The 21984-nt window shown below is 39.2% G+C and overlaps 1 protein-coding gene across 4 annotated transcripts; it reads right to left on the reverse strand.

Annotated features, from left to right (window-relative positions):
* Nucleotides 1–1731: 1731 nt before the first annotated feature.
* asphd2 (aspartate beta-hydroxylase domain containing 2) lies at nt 1732–20303 on the reverse strand. Of its 4 annotated transcripts, none has more exons than XM_062051695.1 (5): nt 20161–20303; nt 15041–16190; nt 9893–10006; nt 9672–9812; nt 1732–4541 (listed from the first exon to the last, which is right to left on the reverse strand). In XM_062051695.1, exons 2-4 carry the CDS (start codon nt 15900–15902, stop codon nt 9682–9684), a joined length of 1107 nt encoding a protein of 368 aa, XP_061907679.1. In that variant the 5' UTR covers nt 15903–16190; nt 20161–20303; the 3' UTR covers nt 1732–4541; nt 9672–9681. The 4 variants fall into 4 exon arrangements, with proteins under 4 accessions (XP_061907679.1, XP_061907680.1, XP_061907677.1 ...); XM_062051696.1 differs by lacking the exon at nt 1732–4541 and adding an exon at nt 5641–6354; XM_062051693.1 differs by lacking the exon at nt 1732–4541 and having other exon boundaries at nt 5641–9812.
* Nucleotides 20304–21984: the final 1681 nt, after the last annotated feature.

A 21984-nucleotide genomic window follows, 5' to 3' on the forward strand; every position in this document is an offset into this window, starting at 1 on the left:
TGTGTGTTTGTGTGAGTGAGTGTGTGTGTTTGTGTGTGTGTGAGTGTTTGTGTGTGCGTGTGAGTGAGTGTGTGTGTGCGTGGGTGTGTGTGTTTGTGTGTGTGAGTGAGTGTGTGTGTTTGTGTGTGTGTGTGTGTACTTGACGTGCACTGCAAGCAAATGTCAGCAGAGGACAAGCTGCCAATATGAAATAGACATAATAATATATTATTGATATGACATACAAGTGTGTACTAAAATCACAACAATACTCGAGTGTTGTTTTCCCCGTCTGTGTATTATTGTAGAAATCACAATAGGCTACATCTTCAAAAACATCCTGTAAAATAGTCTCAATGACTACTGTTGTGTTTGTGCCGTCAAAATGCTCGTTTGTGCTATTTGAGATTTTTAAGGGGATTGAAGATTATTCTTAAGGTCAATACAAGGTCACCGCGATCATCAGCCCCACAGTTGCTCGGAATTGAACCAACATACAGGCCTGGCCCTAACCAATCTGGTGCCCTAGGCAAGATTTTAGGTGGCGCCCCCCCACATCGGCAGTGAAGTGTATATACTCACAAGAAACCGAATAGCTTTGTCTTTGACCTTTTTTTTTACTTAAAGAAAGCAAATGAACATATTATATGAGAATGTTATGTTATGATTATCTTTAACTGAATCACAGCAGTGCTCAAATAAAAAAAAACAGCATTCCCTCTCATGTGATATTGCTTAATTAACATTAATGATGTGCACTTTAACAACTAGGCTTACAACTATACCTAATATATAAAGGGGTGGAAAAGTGACTATTACCTGCGGGGCAAACATTAGCTAACCAGAAGGCAATAACAATGTCAACAAAAAACACCTGTTTAAAAGATCTAATACAAATGTCCCTGAGGAATGTAAGGTGGGAGTACTGTAATTACCTAACGTTACATTATTATTTTCCATAACAATTTAGCCCCCTCCACAATATTAACCCGACGTTAAAACAGAACTAGCTATTTATTGATTAGCAATTGCCGAATCATGTAACATTAGCTTAATGCTAAAAAGCCAGGTTACTAGCACATTCTGTAACAGACAAATCATTTCATGTAGGCTAACGTTACCTACCTGCTACCTCTGTCTTTTTCCCGTTTCTCCTCTTCTTTTCTCTTTTTTCTTCCCTGGGCACCTGACAGTTTTGGCCGTTTTGACATCTTGTGTTGATTTTTTGATGTGGTAAGAGTCATGATACGGGAAGGGAGGGGGTGCACCGTGCGGGGGGATGGGGTGGGGGGGCATAATGTTGTAACAAATAATATTTCTATTAAATAGGCTTTACTTTGCATTTTAATTAACGTGGGATTATTTTTTGTATTTAGAAATAATAGTACCAACTTTTTTTGTTTTTGTTTGTGGCACTGGCGTGGCGCCCCCTGATGGACGGCGCCCTTAGCATTTGCCTATACGGCCTATGCCACGGGCCGGCCCTGCCAACATACACTATATTGCCCAAAGTATTTGCCCACCCGCCTTGACTCGCATATTCAAGATGATTTATTGTCAATTCTTTAACATGTACAAGACACATAAAAACTGAAATGTCATTTTGGGCACAGTCCCACTAAGACAGGCCTGGGCAATTATTTTGACTCGGGGGCCACATTTAGAGAAAAAAATGTGTCTGGGGGCCGGTATATCTATTTTTAGGAACACTAATACAAAACCTCACAATAATGTCTTGATTGAATGCTAAAAATGTTATGACAGACCGCCTTAAAAAACGTAATGCAATTCTACATTTTGCTATGAACGATAAAACACTGAATATTGACAAAATATGAACGTCACACCCCCCTTCGATCGACATATTTTACAATCAAGTGAAATGCAACAAAACAGTGAAATATGAACAGAATAAACCCACCTACAATCTGATATATTTGATATTTGCTGAATTTCCCCCAGGGGTCAATAAAGTACTTTCTATTCTATTCTATTCTATATATCACTAAGCTTTAGAGCTTTGTTGTGAAAATCTCCTTCCGCGTCTGTGGAAATGCTTCCCGCCCACACTGCTTGGTGCCTCGTCTGACCTGCTGTGACGTAGATTACCATGGTAACTAATTCATTGACCATAGTAACTAATTAGATGACCATAGTAACTGGTAAATCATCCATAAGCGCAGATTCCAACCATTGAAATACTTTGTATAGTTGAAGACTTACGGTCATTTGAAAACATGAGTGCACATCATAATGGCAGCTACACTTTCCATCTTAAAGATCTAAAAAAATTATTTGGGAATGTCCGGCGGGCCACATTGAAAAGCTCAATGGGCCGCATGTGGCCCCCGGGCCGTAATTTGCCCAGGTCTGCACTAAGAGCAGACATACATTACAGGGAGACAAGACGGGACCGCCAACGGATCAGCCATTTTTACGGCGCTCCTTAAAAATAGGTGGGAAAAAGGTGATATTGGGAAAGGGGGGAAGAGTAAAAACAATATCAGTCAAACTCTGGACCCCCGAGAGTCCAAGGGAAAAAAACGAATTTGCAATTGCACACATAAACATGATACATATAATCACGACAAACTCGCAACAGAGGGAGGGGGAGTTGGAGCAAACAAGAGGTGGTGAATGCGTGGGGTGGGGGAGGGTGTGCCCAATTGTCTTGGGTGTGATGATGTAATGTTTTTGTAGACTGAGGCCGATCTGCAAGAGTTCGACTCCAGGTGTCGTTGAGGAGGGAGGGAGGTCAAAAGGGTCCATCATTGAGGTGTCCTCGGGGGTGTTTTTCAGAACAGCCTGGTCCTGATAACACAGCGTCAAGGCCATTCGAGGGAGTCAAATCGTAGATTAGGATGTTTGTTTTCCGCGAGCAGGCAAAAAAACAAAACAATGACTTGTCTGTTCTATTCGTCCATGCTGGCTTTTCTCAAATTCAATTAAATTTTCCTTTTCAGCAAACTTCTCCATGATGTGATCCATCTTGCGATTAGCCCTGCCCAAACCTTCCATTGCGACGAACAGCCTTTGGGCTCCTTGAGTGGCTGCCATCGTCTTACCAATTTAAAGATACACCAGAGCAATGCCCAGCCCAATCAGCGGGTGCTCCGCGATCACGGTTCCAAATAGGTAGATGTCTTCCACGTCCTCGATGGAAAGGACTGAGAGGCACATGATTCTCCATTTATCCCAGGAATCTCTCACGTACCCCGCAGCAATGCTTCCACCAGGGCAGCCAGGCTCCCCAGAACCTCTTTTCCTCGTCCAAAAGATTTCGTCAATTGCGACGAGAGTCCAGCTGATCATATCCAAGTCTGATGTTTACATTTGAGGACAGCGCAAAGAAAGAGGCTTCAAAAAAGTTCAGACAAGACAAAACGAAGAGAGCAAGCTGGGAAAGGAGGGAGCGGAGAAAGATGTCACCGCCCTCACCAGAGGCAAGACAGAACTTGAAGTGCCATCCCATTCCTAACCCATAGGGTTCAATATGACCTTCTGCAGCTATTACAGCTTCAACTCTTCTGGGAAGGCTGTCCACAAGGTTGTGGAGTGTGTTTATAAAATGTTTCCACCATTCTTCCAAAAGCGCATTGGTGAGGTCACACACTGATGTTGGTGGAGAAGGCCTGGCTCTCAGTCTCCGTTCTAATTCATCCCCAAAGGTGTTCTATCGCAGTGGTCCCCAACCACCGGGCCGTGGATCGATTGGTACTGGGCCGCACAAGAAATATTTTTTTATTTTTATTAAATCAACATAAAAAACACAAGATACACTTACAATTAGTGCACCAACCCAAAAAACCTCCCTCCCCCATTTACACGCATTCACACAAAAATATAAGTATTTCAATGAAGAGAACAAAGTTGATGCATGGTTTATTTCCCCACTCTGTGCACCAAACGTTTATTGTGGAAAACAATGACACATCATAAGACATAAGTTTATATTCAAAAGTTGCTCGTAAAGACTTTTGAAGGCACTGTCACTGTCACTTGTGTGTTTATGCATTCAGACACCACAGGACCAAGCAGGAAACTATCACTACAGCGTGGTGACAGCTGTCAAACATCTAAGACCAAAACTTCACCTTTGACAGTCAAATAGTTTCTCCCTACTACCACTTACACCAGGCACCAATGTACTGTAATCACCAACTCAGACAACAGAGGGCGCTCTTGCCTTTGCACAAGCGGGGTTTCTTTGTGTTTGCCATTAAAGGCGAATCTCCAAATGTAAACAAAACGTCCCATCATCAAGTGTAGAGAACAAACTTCTTGATGTTATTCTCTATCCGCAGTCATAAATCCAAATTGAAATGCACACAAGGCAAGGTGCTTAGATTGTGTAAACATCCAAGTTGATTGCAATGGAAAACATGAAGCTGCTCCAGATAACTGCTGCCACACATGTACATCAATGCAATATGGATTATAGTTCAAATGGCTGTTTTGAGGCCATGCATACCGTAAAAACTCAATAATTACAGAACAAGAATGCAAAGTGGTACCTCGGTTTTCGTTAGCAAATAGTTCCAAAAGGTCTGATGACGACCGAACTGTATGGAAACAGAAATAATATACTTTTACATGCAGAAAACAATGCCAAATACATGTAAATGATGCAAAAAATTGATACAGTTTCTCACCTTCTTCATCAAAGTGCTGACTAGGGATTGAACGATTAATGGTATTAATAATAAACTGCAGTTTTAAGTTGAAATCACCGTGATTGATGAACAAACCTTGATAAACTCTGGGACCATTTCTGCTGGAGAAGCTAGCTAGCACAACTAATGGCTGGCTAGCTAGCTTAAATGCTAACAGAAATACAGGAGACATTAACCTTAATTAACTCTCAAACCTTGACAAATTAAAACGGAAGAATATATATATATATATATATATATATATATATATATATATATATATATATATATATATATATATATATATATATACACATATATATATATATATATACACATATATATATATATATATATATATATATATATATATATATATATATATATATATATATATATATATATATATATATATATATATATATATATATATGTATATGTATATATATATATATATATATATACACATACGTTAGGTCAGGAAAAAACACGGAGGCTATTTCATCCCTACAAGGTTTCCCTGCTCTTATAACTCCCCTGAAGAGCAGGGAAACCTGCAAAACAGGCTTGTAGGGATGAAATAGCCTCCGTGTTTTTTCCTGCCCTAACGTATATTCCACTCTTGAGTACTGTATAACAGATAAACCACAGTAACCTCAACTATACTTGATTTATATACAGTATATATATATATATGTCTTAATTAGATTATCCAAAAAAAATAGTGCTCGATACCGTGGTAGAGCGTAATATGTATGTGTGGAAAAAAATCACAAGACTATTTCATGAAATAGTCTTGTGATTTTTTCCCACACATACATACATATACATACATACATACATACATACATACATACATGTATATATATATATATATATATATATATATATATATATATATATATATATATATATATATATATATATATATATATATATATATATATATATATATATATATATATATATATATATATATATATATATATATATATATATATTTACGTATATATATACACAAAAACAATAATATTAATACGGCTCTGAAGAAGCCAGAAAAATATTTAATGTTTCTTCTGCCAATAAAGTATATGTGTCTATTTATTTCATTTAATTTAGTAAAAAAAACAGTGATGTGAAATCCCTAGTGCTGACACTTGCAACTTTTTTTGGCCCGACGGTGGCTTATTTTGCAGTCATACTCAATAAGAAAAGCACAAAGACTGTGACGCCTACAACATGTGGCATTATTTGTCTGGGCACTTGATTTCTTGCAAGGATTGGAAAGAAAACGGACAAGTTTAGTCGGCGCAACGTCCGGCCACACCTTGACCGAGACGGGCTCCAAAAACTGGGCAGTATTTTGGCAAATCATACGAAACAAGTGGCGTACGAAAACTCAGGTACCACCGTACTTCAGTATTTTGCAAAAATCTTCAAATTTTGGATCAACAAATGAAGAGCACTGCAACTCAAGACAACACCATAGTTATCAGAATCCTTCAAAACACAGCAGCACTTAATAGTTTAACCTCAACCCCCACATATTTACAGGAATAGAAAGGTAATATCAAATACTAACAAATTACAAGAGTTCAGCAAATTGAACACAAAGGTTGTTTCTCCACAGGGCAACTTATAAGATGCAAGCATACAGTAAATGTGCTTCTTCAACCAGGAGCTGAGCAGCATGAAGCCAGCGCACGAGCAGGAGTCATCAGCTCTGTAAACATTCATGTCAGGACTGACACTCTTATCATATGGAACAGCAATAACATCGCTCTAATATAAAGGGCCATTCCACTGAATCGCTGCCATTCGCCTTATGTATGTCAAATGTAAAAATGCACAACAAAAATACATTTTTTAAATGAGCAAAGTGGATTGGATATTTAATAAATACAACTTCAATATAATAAATGTTTTTACTTCTCATCCCAACCAGATTTTAAGTTTATTTTCTTTAAAAAACAAAAACAACTCAATTCACACTTAAGTGGTGTCACTGGGTTTTCAGTCAGTCATGTTACCCTAACACACAGGTGTTTTTACTCAATGTACCGTATTTCCTTGAATAGCCGCCGGGGCGCTAATTAATTTAAAATCTCTTCTCACTCCTGCGCTTACCAAAAGCATGCGGGATGGGCAAGCATGCGCTAATTATTTTAAAACCTCTTCTCACTCCGGCGCTTACCTTATCATGAAAAGCACATTTAATTAAAAAAAAAGCGTTATTAGGGTCTTACCTTTACTTATAAATGATGTCCCTGTGCAGCTGCTTCTGATCAAAGGCAGTCTTCCTTATCTTTCTTCAGTTTTAAAAGTCTATGGAGATATTCCTTTAATTATTACTTCCTGCTTCGATTGAAAGTCCAGTTTAGAAAACTGTTTTATTTTAGATATGTAATCCTCCATGGTAAAAGTGCAAGCAAACGATCGCTGCTCACGCTTGCTGCTTGTCTTCTTCTGCAGCACCGGTCTTCTGCAGTACTGGTAGTCGCAAGAAGGATCACTAGCGCCCTCTACCACCAGGAGGCGGGAGTCATTTAATGACTCATATTTGACCCGGCGGAAGTGCCAAGCATGCGCTAATTATTTTGCGAAACGAGTTTGACCCGGCTGTAATTCTAGGCAGGCGAATACCATATTCCCGGCGGCAATTCAAGGAAATACGGTATTTATTCTTTCCCGTTTGACAGAAAAGAAAAACCATGTACTGCATGCAATTGCTTACCTTTTAAACTTTAATAATATTCAGTGATGTAACAAATATTATATATATATTAGGGGTGTAACGGTAAACAAAAATTTCGGTTCGGTACGTACCTCGGTTTAGAGGTCACGGTTCGGTACAGTAAGAAAACAACAAAATACGTTCATTCTCCACTGTTGCCATTTCTAATACAAAGTAGTGTAAAGTTCAGTAACACTTTAGTATGGTGAACATATTCACCATTAATTAGTTGCTTATTAACATGCAAATTAGTAACATATTGGCTCTGAATTAATCATTATTAAGTACTTATTAATGCCTTATTCTGCATGGCCTTATTATACAACCAGTAAGCCATTAACTAAGAGTCTTCCCTCAATAACCTTAGAATTATCGCTTAATAGTAACCCTTTTTAATTTTCCTGAAGGAACTCTCATGAAGGAATCAATAAAGTACTATCTATCTATCTATCTAACCCTAACCCTTATATGTCCCCCTAGTGTCCCAATAACTCTAAATTAAGTCTTTGTTACTTTAATAAGCAACTAATTAATGGTGAATATGTTCCCCATACTTAAGTGTTACCTAAAGTTCTTACTTATATCTGTCAGTGAACTCGCCATGAAAGCACTAAAACATACCGGTGTAGTGAGTTGACATTATTCACCCAAGGAACTTTAGTTATTAGAGAGTTACGGTCGGACGGTTTTTCACGGGACACATTTCCTGTGTTGTTGTTTCCGGATGAGGAGATGCTGCTCCGTTATTGATTGAAGTAAAGTGGGAATGCAGTGTTTCTCACACATTCATTTATTTGTGGCGGCCCGCCACGAAAGAATTACGTCCGCCACAAATAAAACTATTTTTTTATTTTTTTTTATTTTTGTCCTGTCCAGCTTCTCAGGCAAATCATGTAGTTGATGTAGATGCCCATATAGGCTGTTCAGATTTACTTTACAAAAGAGAAGTGTAGGATACTTCTCTTGTTGCCTTATTTGTATTTGACCACTACTGTTTTCTGTTTATTTGTTACTGACTGTGGCAGGACACCTCTGCCTCTGTTTCACTTTATGTTGCTGGTAAATAATATGCTTGTAGTAGTAGGCTAAAGTTAAATTATTTAGTATGCACTAATTAAAGGGGCAGAGCTTTAAGAGACATTTTAGCTTTTATATTTTATAAGATATATTTTTTGTAAGAACCACAATTAATAAATATATTTCAGTGAATAACTTATTGTTCAAATCTGTATATAAATATGTACATAAAGTGTTGTAATTATATTGTAAAATGGATGGATGGATGGATGGACGTTTAAAACAAAACTGTTATTATTAATTAGTAAGTATACATTTTTTGAGCCTTTTTAGAGAAAATCATATCATTGTAGTAAATTATGCAAATTACCCGATGATGTCAGGGTGACCACGCCCATAGCCACGCCCCCACCGCCACAGGTATCTTGGCAGTTTATGGGAAACACTGGAATGTCATTAAAACAGTTAGCGCCATCTTTTGACACTTCTTCCACTCCCGTCCTTGCACGCTACAACAAAGATGACGCTGTCGAAGGTGAGCCACGTAAATAAGACCGCCCACAAAACGGTGCATCCTGAAGAGACTGTCAGAAAGTGTGTTGAAGATGATGTGTAAAACATCATCTATGCAACATTTTGAGCAAAGAACCAGCATTACATGTTATGTAGACAACAAGGAAGTCTTTTACATTTAGAAAATAATAATAATAATATGACTCCTTTAATGCGCCTTATAATCCGGTGCGCCTAATATAAAAATAGACTATTCATCGGCGGTGCGCCCTATGGTCCAGAAAATACGGTAATTCATTTTTATTTTCAATCTTAGATGGTTTGTTGTGTTCGAAATAAATCAATTGAATTGCTAAAAACTCACTCCTGTTATTTTCAGTCCTGTTACTCGAATATGTCATCTTTACAAATATTGTTAATAGAAAGATGTTTGGCCAATATGTCTTTTAAGCAGGTCAATATGTGTATTGGATTTTGAGGTGAAAAGAGGACATACATTTAAGTTTATTTTAAATGGCAGCGGTCAGGTGGAATGGCCCTAATGTTGTCCCCATTGTGCACTCGGTACCTCAACATATAGCCTTTGCCAAATTGAATGATTGGGTTCCGACTGAGAAAGCCAATGTGTAACAATTAGCATTTTGCCACATGACCAATATGAAAGTGTGCTGTTGCTATGGCTGACAAACAATGTTTCTGTCATGTTCTGAGCGATAACACAAATAAAGCACACAGTGAATGTGAGAGTTGGCTGTCTAACCCCAATGATTCCTCACATGCGTGCTCCTATTTCCCTTCCTTCTCCTCTAACCGGCCTGGGGTGAAAATGTAGTCTAAGGCTTGTCTCTCAGCGGCGGCCACATTGGGGTGCCAGAGGTCCACCATGAAGACCACCCTGAGTCCGTCCTCTGTGACCCCTACAACACAGAGAAGACCTTTATGTCTCTATTCAAAAGTTTTACTCCGGCCTTCTTAAAGACACAAAAGATTGTCCTACCCTCGTGGAAGGCCCTGTGGAGGAAAGAGTCGTCAAAAAGCAGACAGCTGCCCTCGGACCAGCACTGAGGTTCTCCACCGACCACAAGCTCACAGGAGGGGGGAACTCTGAGACCTGCCAATAGAAATAGACACTGTCAAGTTCAACGCTTTTAATGAGTACATTTTTAATATAGCAAGCACATTTGAATATTTTTTATGTCTGCACAAATCCTTAAAATTAGAACAAGAGTACTTCTCTTTTGAGTCATCCATAGAATCACGACCTAAGAAGACTCTCAACCAAACAGATAGTTTGTGGGGATTTATGCCGACATCGATCATCCGTGAATGACTTTGGCTTATACCAATACTGATAACATGTATTAACTGGAATGTTTTCAATATATTTATAGTGAATGCTAATGACAGTTTAATAGGGGTGTAACGGTACGTGTATTTGTATTGAACCGTTTCGGTACGGGGGTTTCGGTTCAGTTCGGAGGTGTACCGAACGAGTTTCCACACGGACATATTAAGTACGTTGTGTAAACAATGCACATTGAGGCACAACACACGGCATGCTAGCAGCAACCAAGCTAGGACAACATGTAAAAGTCAGAGCTGGAAGACCCTCCTGCCTCGTTAAGATCTCCCGTTTGGGAACACTTTGGCTGCGCGATACAACAACGGAGGACGGAGGTTTGCCGACATTGTTCAGCAGCTGCTGCTGACAACACGTCAAACATGCTAACCCATTTGAAGCGTCACCACCGCATTCAAGCAGCCTCTCCTCGGCGAGTCAGGCAGGGCTAAAACAATAACAAATGTTTTTATAGCAGCAGATTTAAGTCCATATTGCATTACAAACTACATTTTGAGCCACTTCTAAGGTGGAAGAACAATGAGCCCATATATCCTCTTACTGCCAAGCTAGCCAGGCTGGGGGGGAATAAAAGTTAATCTGAGGCTGAGTTGACTTGAAACTGTTTAATGTTGCACTTTTTATATGTAGAAGAAAAGTTTTGTCATTTTATTTAATCTGAGCAACAACTTGAGGCAGTTTAAAGGCCTACTGAAAGCCACTACTAGCGACCACGCAGTCTGATAGTTTATACATCAATGATGAAATCTTAACATTGCAACACATGCCAATACGGCTGGGTTAGATTCGTAAAGTGCAATTTTAAATTTCCCATGAAATATCCTGCTGAAAACGTCTCGGTTTGATGACGTTTGCGCGTGACGTCACGGATTGTAGCGGACATTTTGGGACAGCATTGTGGCCAGCTATTAAGTCGTTTTCATCTCAAAATTCCACAGTATTCTGGACATCTGTGTTGGTGAATCTTTTGCAATTTGTTTAATGAACAATGTAAGAATGCAAAGAAGAAAGCTGTAGGTGGGAAGCGGTGTATTTCGGCCGGCTGCAGCAACACAAACACGTAGCCGGTGTTTCATTGTTTACATTTCCGAAATATGACAGTCAAGCTTTACCATTGGCCTGTGGAGAACTGGGACAACAGAGAATCTTACCAGGAGGACTTTGAGTTGGATACGTAGTACCGTGAGTACACAGCTGCGGCTTCCAAACATTTGATCGCTTGCCCGTACGTGCGTGCCGCTTTGTGCATGCACGTACGTAACTTTGGGGGAATATATGTGCTGTATGAACTTTACGGAGGTGAACGGTACTTTGGGCTGTGGGATTGAGTGTGTTGTGCGGGTGTTTGATTTGTATTGGTGGGTTATATGGACGGGAGGGGGGAGGAGTTTGTTATGCGGGGTTAATTTGTGGCATATTAAATATAAGCCTGGTTGTGTTGTGGCTAATAGAGTATATATATGTCTTGTGTTTATTTACTGTTTTAGTCATTCCCAGCTGAATATCAGGTCCCACCCGCCTCTCACAGCATCTTCCCTATCTGAATCGCTTCCACTGCCCTCTAATCCTTCACCCTTACTTTCCTCATCCACGAATCTTTCATCCTCGCTCAAATTAATGGGGTAATTGTCGCTTTCTCGGTCCGAATCGCTCTCGCTGCTGGTGGCCATGATTGTAAACAATGTGCAGATGTGAGGCGCTCCACAACCTGTGACGTCACGCTACTTCCGCTACAGGCAAGGCTTTTTTATCAGCGAGCAAAAGTTGCGAACTTTATCGTCGATGTTCTCTACTAAATCCTTTCAGCAAAAATATGGCAATATCGCGAAATGATCAAGTATGACACATAGAATGGATCTGCTATCCCCGTTTGAATAAGAAAATCTCATTTCAGTAGGCCTTTAATGTTGATTAACGTGTTACCATTTAGTGGTCAATTGTAGGGAATATGTACTGTACTGTGCAATCTACTAATAAAAGTCTCAATCAATCAATCAATCAAAAAAAGCACTTTATATGTAGAAAGGTTTTGTTAAGAAACCATTCTGAGCCTTATCTTATTTAGTTTTTATTTGATATATGTTGACCATATTAACCCTGGCAATGGACCCTGTGTGTATATGTATGTTATGCCATTCTTTACAAATTTGGTAAATAAATAACCAAAAAATTTATATTTTGTTGTTTTCTTACTGTACCGAAAATGAACCGAACCGTGACCTCTAAACCAAGGTATGTACCGAACCGAAATTGTTGTGTACCGTTACACCCCTACAGTTTAACAATATCAGTGCAATACTTTAACTGCTGTATACTCTTTTATTACATATTACAAAACAAAGTCAATGGTACACAATAACTAAACATAATAAAAAATGTATTACTGCTTTGAATAATTTTTGCCGTCAAATTTCTCCTGTGTCCATGCAGGGACTTTTCCCCTGAGTTTGTAAACGTTAACAAAAACAAAAAAATGTGAGACCATAAAAATATCCATCTAAAAGACTCTAGTATCAATGAAATACTGATACCACTAATGGTTCCATCTACATGTCTTAAAGTTTACTAAGCACTTACAGTATTTCTTCTGTTGTTTCTAGCTAGCTTAGCTTTTAACATGCTTACTCTTGATGTGTAACATGTTTAGCCTCGTCCCAATACTTAATAATGTTAAATATGTTACAATGTTAGCCAGAGGGGATCTGTATTTGTGATCGGCACTGAAGGACATTAGTGACCATTAGTGGCGATCATGACTTTTACAACAAAATCGTCCGATACTGATCGGTGGTTGATAAATTGGCAAATCCCTAATAATTTTACTTTACTCCTTCCTCTTGTTAACTGCTGTGGCGACTCTGAATTAGGTGAAGTGGGGCAATCAGTGTTCCGAGCAGATAACACTTTACTGCAAAATATGATTTATATTTCATACGGAGCCCTGACTCATTGTAACATGTTTTTTTGGACTAATCTGTTGAATAGTTACAATGTAGTACATGACATATTTCCTGTTTCCCATTACAACATGTCTGAAAAGAAGTAGGAAGAAGCAAATCGCATTTAATCCTACCCTTTTTCCATTTTAAAGCAATTCCTAACACGTTCGTTTGTTCAGTTCTTGTGCTCAAATTTTAGCACAAAAATGTAAATGTTCTCATGAATAAATACTTGAGTACTTTGTGGATCACATAATGAGATGAATAAGATCTCATTTTTGAATAAAGTTCAATATGTTTATGAGGATTCTTCTTCCTTGTACTTTGTAAACATTTGGAGTGTGAACAGTTTCTTAAACTAGATCATATTAGTACTTATTTGCTTAATCCATTCCACACGCTGATATATACTCAAGGTTTTAAATATTGTACGTGCATACAAATGTTTTAAATGTAAATGTTCTCAAAGGTTACATTTCTCTTCTTTTGTTGAGAAGAATTGTTGTACATTCTTAGGTAGCAGGTCATAGTTTGCTTTGTGCATAACTTGAACTGTTTGCAAATGCACCAAGTCATTGAATTTGTATATTTTTAATTCAATAAATAAAGGTTTTGAATGTTCTTTATGTCAACTGACCTCTTTAGCAACCCGGTTATTGAATGAAGCGTACTTTAGTAGGTTTCTCCCCATATTTCTACTCAATAACTCAGATATGGTAACACTAGCCAGCAATAGAAAAAAAATACAAAAAGGAGTTATTTTTAGTCCAGATAATCTTAAACTTTATTCATTATTGCCGCCTTATGTTGCATATTTTTTTACATGAAATGTTCTGTTCATTTTATCATCTAATATTACACCTTAACATTTAATTTGTTTTACCATGTTAATGTCTACTCTGTCTATTTGCATTTAAGGTTGACTTTTCTCTGATACTGTTACCAAATACCATCATTTTTTTTTTTACTGAGATTCAAAGATATTCAATTTTTGTCAAACCATCTGTGTAATTTATTAATTTCTTCTGTGTTCTCTCCTGAACAAAATGCGGTCGTACTGTCTGCAAATAGTACTAACTTTAAGACTTTTGTAACTTGACAAATGTCGTTTATACAGAGATTGAACGACGTTGGTCCCAGTGTTGACCCCTGGGATACGCCACATTATATTTAGAACTGTAGACGTGTGTTCGCCTGGCTTGACGTATTGCCACCTGTAGCTTCTTACCTAGTTCAAGACCCTCTGATGCCATTCTGTTCTAATTTGTTAATTAAGATATTATGGTTAATTTTGTCAAATGCTTTTGTTAAGTTTGTATATAGTATATAATTGGTACAAAGGTTTAACTAACACGTGTACAAGGATATTTCACATGTCTTTACTGTGTATATCATTGAACAGTGTTTATGTTGTGTACAAGGTGTATTTATAATATGGTGTGCAAAGGAAATTTCATAGTTTTAGGAAGCTCATCTATTATTTGACATTGTTTATATGGTTAGGCGCAATAAGTTTTCAACTTCAGCCTCAACCCTTTCGGTCTGCAACATTTTCAATTCATGAATGTACAACTGTTTGTTTATTTTGTTGACCACTGACCGAAGAAATAATAAACTAACTAACAAAGTCCATAAACACTACAGCTGCACATTGTTTATTATCTATTGCGTTGGTTCTTTTCTCTGTTATTGATGTTAGCTCTGTATCCTTATTAGCAAGGGATCCACTTTTATTCACAAACTTGTCCAATTTGTTGTTAAAGCATTTGTCATTGGTTTTAGAAATGGTAGGAGTTGGCGGTTATTCTCTTACACATGAATCTGCTCACTTTATTCAATTGCTTACCCAGGTGGCAGCGAAGCCGCACGTTTGTCGGACCGTAATGTTCGGTGATGAGCGCTCCTGGCGACAGCACGGAGAAACAGGCGTTTCCAAACACGTTGTTTGTAATGAAAGTGCGCAGCTGGCCCAGTACCCTCCAGGCCCGCGGACACCTCCTGACATTCAGAACCAGAGGGGTGCCTTGGTTGACCAGATAGTAGGTCCACCACTGGCCACGAGGCGTGCTGTTGACTTTCCAACCCGGCGGCAAGGAGGAGCCACTGCGGGCCGGAGGTTGGTTGTAGATGCTTTCAAACTCGGCCAGAAGGGCAGGGAAGCTTTGCTCCAGGAGCTCAACATCATGTCTCTGCACTTCCCTGGAGAAGAAAGGGGCCGACGGTAAGTCGGGGAGGAAAAAGACCTCCGGCCGCTGGATGGTCGGTCGGCTGTTAAGGTATCGGCCTTGATCGCGTACTCCTTTGTGCACCCTGCCCATGCCCGACCAGGTGTAGCGTTTGGCGTACTCCTGCAGGCTGTGATAGAGCCTCTGGTTCAGACTTTCCCCTGCACTGGCGCAACGGAAACACTCGGACGACTGGCAGAAAGCGAAACCATTCTGCTCCTCTAACATTGAACCCGGCTTCCCTTTCCTGTTGCGACAGTCCGAGCCAATGAAGCCCCCGACCACTCCTCCGATCCTGCCGGGTCCAGTCAGGTACCTTCCTCGCAGGGGGCTAGAGCTGTGCTCCCGGCCCACCCTGTAGCAGTACCAGAGAAACAGCAGCAGCACACAGGCCACTGTGGCAAAAGCACAGACCTCACACTCTCTCACAGACTGCATCCCTCCAGCCACCATCTCCCTCACGCTCTCCAGTGACCACTCCATCTCAACCTCGCTGCCTAAGGCGGAAGCTAACAGAAAGGGGGCGCTGGTGAAAATGTTTAGGAGGCAGCATGAAAGCACACACAGGCTCTCGTGTCAAGCGGCTCTTACTGCCCTCCCTCCAATGTAAACAGCCTGCTGATTCAATCCTGCCGTCTCAAGTCCAAACATTTCAGCGCCTGGCAAAGAGGGCCGGCCTCTCCGTGCATGATCTCTGCCAGTGCGATGATTGCGCTGCTCCTTCTCTCGCACAAATCAAGACAGACGCCGCGCCTCGGGGTTATTCGCTCTCTGAAAAACAAGGACAGAAAGAGAGGAGCGGTGAAGAGGGAGGAAGAGGAGGCTGCGAGTGACATCACAGGGCTGCAGCGATTCAATCATACTGATTTATTTTCTTATGTGTGTCATTTCCTGTCACTCAAATGACATTCCTATTTTCTCTTTGTCTAATCATCTATCCATCAAAAGACTTTATTCTGGATTCAAACCAGCTGTGTTTCCCAACCTCTTTAGAGCAATCTTATACATTATACTAGGGTTGGGCATACTTGCCAACACTCCCGAATTTTCCGGGAGACTCCCGAATTTCAGTGCCTCTCCCGAAAATCTCCTGGGACCACCATTCTCCCGAATTTCTCCCGATTTCCAGCCGGACTTAAGGCACACCCCCTCCAGGTCCGTGCGGACAGGGATTTGAACCCAACACAATCTGCTTTGCAAAAACATGTACTAATAGCGCACGCCACGAAACACACCGCATGTCTAAGGGGGAATGGGTCCTCATCAGTGACAGAGCATGACGAGGCCAGGAATACGTTTGGGATAACATTTTCTATGAAGCACCTTGTCATTCAATAATTGACATTTCACATGGGCTTCTTCACTCAAAACGGGCCCCCCTACAAATCGCGAAGCCCTACGCACAGCGTGTCATCTGTTTAGGGCGGGGTGGGTTTGATCTCTGTGAACAGAACCTGACAACGGTATCATACAAAGATCATATATTGAGAGAGGATGATCTACCGCACATAAATTTAGTCATATCATTTTCTTTTCGTCACTTAAAAAAATAGCGAGGACACGAGCTTGGTGGCCTCAATGGTAGTTACGGAAACCGAGATATTTTTTGCTTAAGGTTAGCATACTGTCAGAATCTCACAGGGGACCCATGTCTCAGCTTCTCCAAGCATTGAGACACTTTTTGTGCAACCTTAAGGGCCACCATAGTTCCAAGAATGCAGATCCAACACAATTCTGTCAGAGTGTTTAACAGCCACCACGTTTGCGTCACTCACTTATGTTACGAGGACGTCTGAGACCAACCTTGGGCTCAGTGGATACCACCATGACCCACAGCGGTAACCTTTTAGAGCAGGGGTCACCAACCTTTTTGGAACCAAGAGCTACTTCTTGGGTAGTGATTAATGCGAAGGGCTACCAGTTTGATACACACTTAAATAAATTGCCAGAAATAGCCAATTTGCTCAATTTACCTTTAACTCTATGTTATTATTAATAATTAATGATATTTACACTTAATTGAACGGTTTAAAAGAGGAGAAAACACGAAAAAAAATGACAATCAAATTTTGAAACATAGTTTATCTTCAATTTCGACTCTTTAAAATTCAAAATTCAACCGAAAAAAAGAAGAGAAAAACTAGCTAATTCGAATCTTTTTTAAAAAATTAAAAAAAGAATTTATGGAACATCATTAGTAATTTTTCCTGATTAAGATTAATTTTAGAATTTTGATGACATGTTTTGAATAGGTTAAAATCCAATCTGCACTTTGTTAGAATATATAACAAATTGGACCAAGCTATATTTCTAACAAAGACAAATTATTATTTCTTCCAGAACAAAATTTTTTTTTTTTAATTCAAAAGACCTTGAAATAAGATTTAAATTTGATTCTACAGATTTTCTAGATTTGCCAGAATAAATTTTTTGAATTTTAATCATAATAAGTTTGAAGAAATATTTCACAAATATTCTTTGTCAAAAAAACAGAAGCTAAAATGAAGAATTCAATTAAAATGTATTTATTATTCTTTACAATAAAAACAATACATTTACTTGAACATTGATTTAAATTGTCAGGAAAGAAGAGGAAGGAATTTAAAAGGTAAAAAGGTATATGTGTTTAAAAATCCTAAAATCATTTTTAAGGTTGTATTTTTTCTCTAAAATTGTCTTACTGAAAGTTATAAGAAGCAAAGTAAAAAAAATTAAGGAATTTATTTAAACAAGTGAAGACCAAGTCTTTCAAATATTTTCTTGGATTTTCAAATTCTATTTGAGTTTTGTCTCTCAGAATTAAAAATGTCGGGCAAAGCGAGACCAGCTTGCTAGTAAATAAATACAATTTAAAAAATAGAGGCAGCTCACTGGTAAGTGCTGCTGTTAGAGCTATTTTTAGAACAGGCCAGCGGGCTACTCATCTGGTCCTTACGGGCTACCTGGTGCCCGCGGGCACCGCGTTGGTGACCCCTGTTTTAGAGACAGGGCAAACAAAGCGGTTGTTGTGGGAGGAGCAAGACAGCAAGTGAAGTGAATTATATTTATGAAGAACTTTTTTCTCGGAAGTTTATATTGTTATCAACATCTTCTGGGCTGCATTTAAATCAGTGTGGTTGCTCACATTTTCAGTAGACCCATAATTAATTCATAAAAGAAGCAAACTTCATGAATGTTTTTTGTGAGCAACAAGTATGTGCTCCAATCACTACATCACAAACAAATAAGAGTTGTAGAAATGATTGGAAACTCAAGACAACTTTTGGCCAAGTCATACCAAAGACTATAACAACGGGAGCCATTACCTCCCTGCTTGGCACTCAGCATCAAGGCTTGGACTTGGGGGTTAAATCACCAAAAATGACTCCCGGGTGCAGCCACCGCTGCTGCTCACTGCTCCCCTCACCTCCCAGGGGGTGAACAAGGGTGATGGGTCAAATGCAGAGAATAATATGGCCACACCTAGCGTGTGTGACAATCATTGCTACTTTAACTTTATATATACATTTCAATCATTGTGTTTCAATCAATTGTGTGACAATCATTGCTACTTTAACTTTATATATACATTTCAATCAATCAAAGTTGACTTCTATAGCCCTTAATGACAAATGTCTCAAAGGGCTGCACAAGCCACAACGACATGCTCAGCTAAGATCCAACACTCAACAACTCAACCCAATGGGAACAACGAGAAACCTTGGAAGGGACCGCAGATTTGGGGAACCCCCCACGGGTGACCGGTGCAATGGATGCTGAGTGGATACAGTTAATAATGTGAGAGCCCACACACACACACACACACACACACACACACACACACACACACACACACACACACACACACACACACACACACACACACACACACACACACACACACACACACACACACCTTATATAAGCAGTGTAGATGCCCACACACAGTTATTGTTGGAATTGAGTCGGGGCGGCATAAGAAGATGCATTAGCAAACAGGATAGTGATGACATAATGCTAATATACCAGTCATAAAAAATACCTTAAGAGTGCATTGCGTCACCATCGAGATACCTCACCAAAAATGGTGGAGTAATCCTCCTGGGATAAATCCTCTATCCTGTCTGACAGCATCGAGACGCCCCCACGCACACCCACTGCGTGTGGGGGAAGACTCCATCACCAATCTGCACGTTGACCAGCACCATCAACAATCTGAGGGTTGACCAGCACCATCACCAATCTGAGGGTTGACCAGCACCATCAACAATCTGAGGGTTGACCAGCACCATCACCAATCTGAGGGTTGACCAGCACCATCACCAATCTGCACGTTGACCAGCACCATCACCAATCTGAGGGTTGACCAGCACCATCACCAATCTGCACGTTGACCAGCACCATCACCAATCTGAGGGTTGACCAGCACCATCACCAATCTGCACGTTGACCAGCACCATCACCAATCTGCACGTTGACCAGCACCATCATCACCGCGCAACAACAATGCTGACACACACCTTTTCTGGACGTTATTGATTGTTTAAATCGTGGTTGTTTAGTACGTAGAATCGAGCACGCATACCTGCTCAACATGAGTCGCACAGGTGTGTCCCCCCCTCCCCCTCCCGCTACTGCAATGCACAAAGTAGGCGGATATTTAAGCTAGTTTAAGATTAAAAGACATTTCTGCCCAACACAAAGGAAAGCAAACCGGAAAGGGAACACCACTCGTATTCTTAACAAAATAAACAAATCCTACCAAAGACTTGAGACACGCCGTCCGTGTTTGCCGTCCGTCGTTGCCACCGACGACTAAAAGATGTTTTGGTTAATTTTGTTGTAAATAACAACAACAACAACAAAAAAGAAGCCTCCCGCTCCACAAAGAGACACCCAGTGTGAAAAAAGAGCGGAGTGGTGTAACAACTACATCCGGTTTAGAATTTCACTATAAACTTCGCCACTACTCAAAACGTCACGCCGATTTTTTTTTATTTTTAAGAATCTGTTATTATGTATGTCAATAAATTAGACTATTGTTGAAAAGTTAATCACTGTTAAAAAAAAATCCACCTCTTGAAAAATGCTTTTTATACTGGACGAAACATCTAATAACATGTTCTCTTTTATTTTGTCTATTTATGTTGATTCACACTTGTTGTACTGTACGTGCTTTTATGATTATGATCATCCATCCATACATGTTTTTCTTATTAAGTGTCTTTTAATACCGTTTAAAAGCAGTTTATAAATACAATTAATTACTTTTTTAAATTGTTATTAATTTCAGTAACAACTACATCCGGTTTAGAATTTCATTATAAACTTCGCCACTACTCAAAACGTCACGCCGATTTTTTTTTATTTTTTTTTTAAAGAATCTGTTATTATGTATCTCAATAAATTAGACTATTGTTGAAAAGTTAATCACTGTTAAAAAAAAATCCACCTCTTGAAAAATGCTTTTTATACTGGACGAAACATCTAATAACATGTTCTCTTTTATTTTGTCTATTTATGTTGATTCACACTCAGGCCCGGCCCTAACCAATCTGGCGCCCTAAGCAAGATTTTAGGTGGCGCCCCCCCCACATCGGCAGTGAAGTGTATATACTCACAAGAAACCGAATAGCTTTTTCTTTTACCTTTTTTTTTTACTTAAAGAAAGCAAATTAACAATCAGAATAGTTAACAAGATTAAAAAAATAAGGATAAATAAATGAATACAAAAAATAAAAAATGAATATATGAAATACAATATTTTTTACATACATAAACACAAAATAAAATGTGTCAACAAGTTGCATAAAATAAATTAAAAATACAATATAAATAAGGCACTGCACAAAACAAGATATCAAACCAGTATGACTTTAACAACTATATTACAAAAAAGGGGATCCTACAGAGTTCTCTATTTGTGCTTTTTAATATTGCATTAATTAGAATGACTTACAAATTACTGTACACCAGGGAGTACTGTAATTACCTAACGTTACATTATTATTTTCCATAACAATTTAGCCCCCTCCACAATATTAACCCGACATTAAAACAGACCTTTGCTATTTATTGATTAGCAATTGCCGAATCATGTAACATTAGCCTAATGCTAAAAAGACAGGTTACAATCACATTCTGTAACAGACAAATAATTTCATGTAGGCTAACGTTACCGACCTGCTACCTCTGTCTTTTTCTCGTTTCTCCTCTTCTTTTCTCCCCTGGGCACCTGACAGTTTTGGCCGTTTTGACATCTTGTGTTGATTTTTTTTATGTGGTGACGTCCAAAAAGAGTCATGATACGGGAAGGGAGGGGGCGCACCGTGCCGGGGGAGGGGGGGCGTAATGTTGTAACAAATAATATTTCTATTAAATAGGCTTTACTTTGCATTTTAATTAACGTGGGATTATTTTATGTATTTAGAAATAATAGTACCAACTTTTTTTTCTTTTTTTTTTTTTTTCCTCCAACATTTGTGGCACTGGCGTGGCGCCCCCTGATGGACGGCGCCCTTAGCATTTGCCTATACGGCCTATGCCACGGGCCGGCCCTGTTCACACTTGTTATACTGTACGTGCT

The sequence above is a fragment of the Entelurus aequoreus genome, linkage group LG06 (genome assembly GCF_033978785.1).
Source record: "Entelurus aequoreus isolate RoL-2023_Sb linkage group LG06, RoL_Eaeq_v1.1, whole genome shotgun sequence".
In the NCBI taxonomy this organism is placed as follows: Eukaryota; Metazoa; Chordata; class Actinopteri; order Syngnathiformes; family Syngnathidae; genus Entelurus; species Entelurus aequoreus.

What these genes read in the sequence shown, in the direction of transcription:
- asphd2 (XM_062051695.1), bottom strand. Translation starts at nt 15,902, where the DNA reads ATGGAGTGGTCACTGGAGAGCGTGAGGGAGATGGTGGCTGGAGGGATG. An exon ending in GCGGCTTCGCTGCCACCTGG is followed by an intron (nt 10,007 to 15,040) that starts GTAAGCAATTGA and finishes TTCTATTGGCAG; the next exon opens with GTCTCAGAGTTCCCCCCTCC. An exon ending in CCACAGGGCCTTCCACGAGG is followed by an intron (nt 9,813 to 9,892) that starts GTAGGACAATCT and finishes TCTGTGTTGTAG; the next exon opens with GGGTCACAGAGGACGGACTC.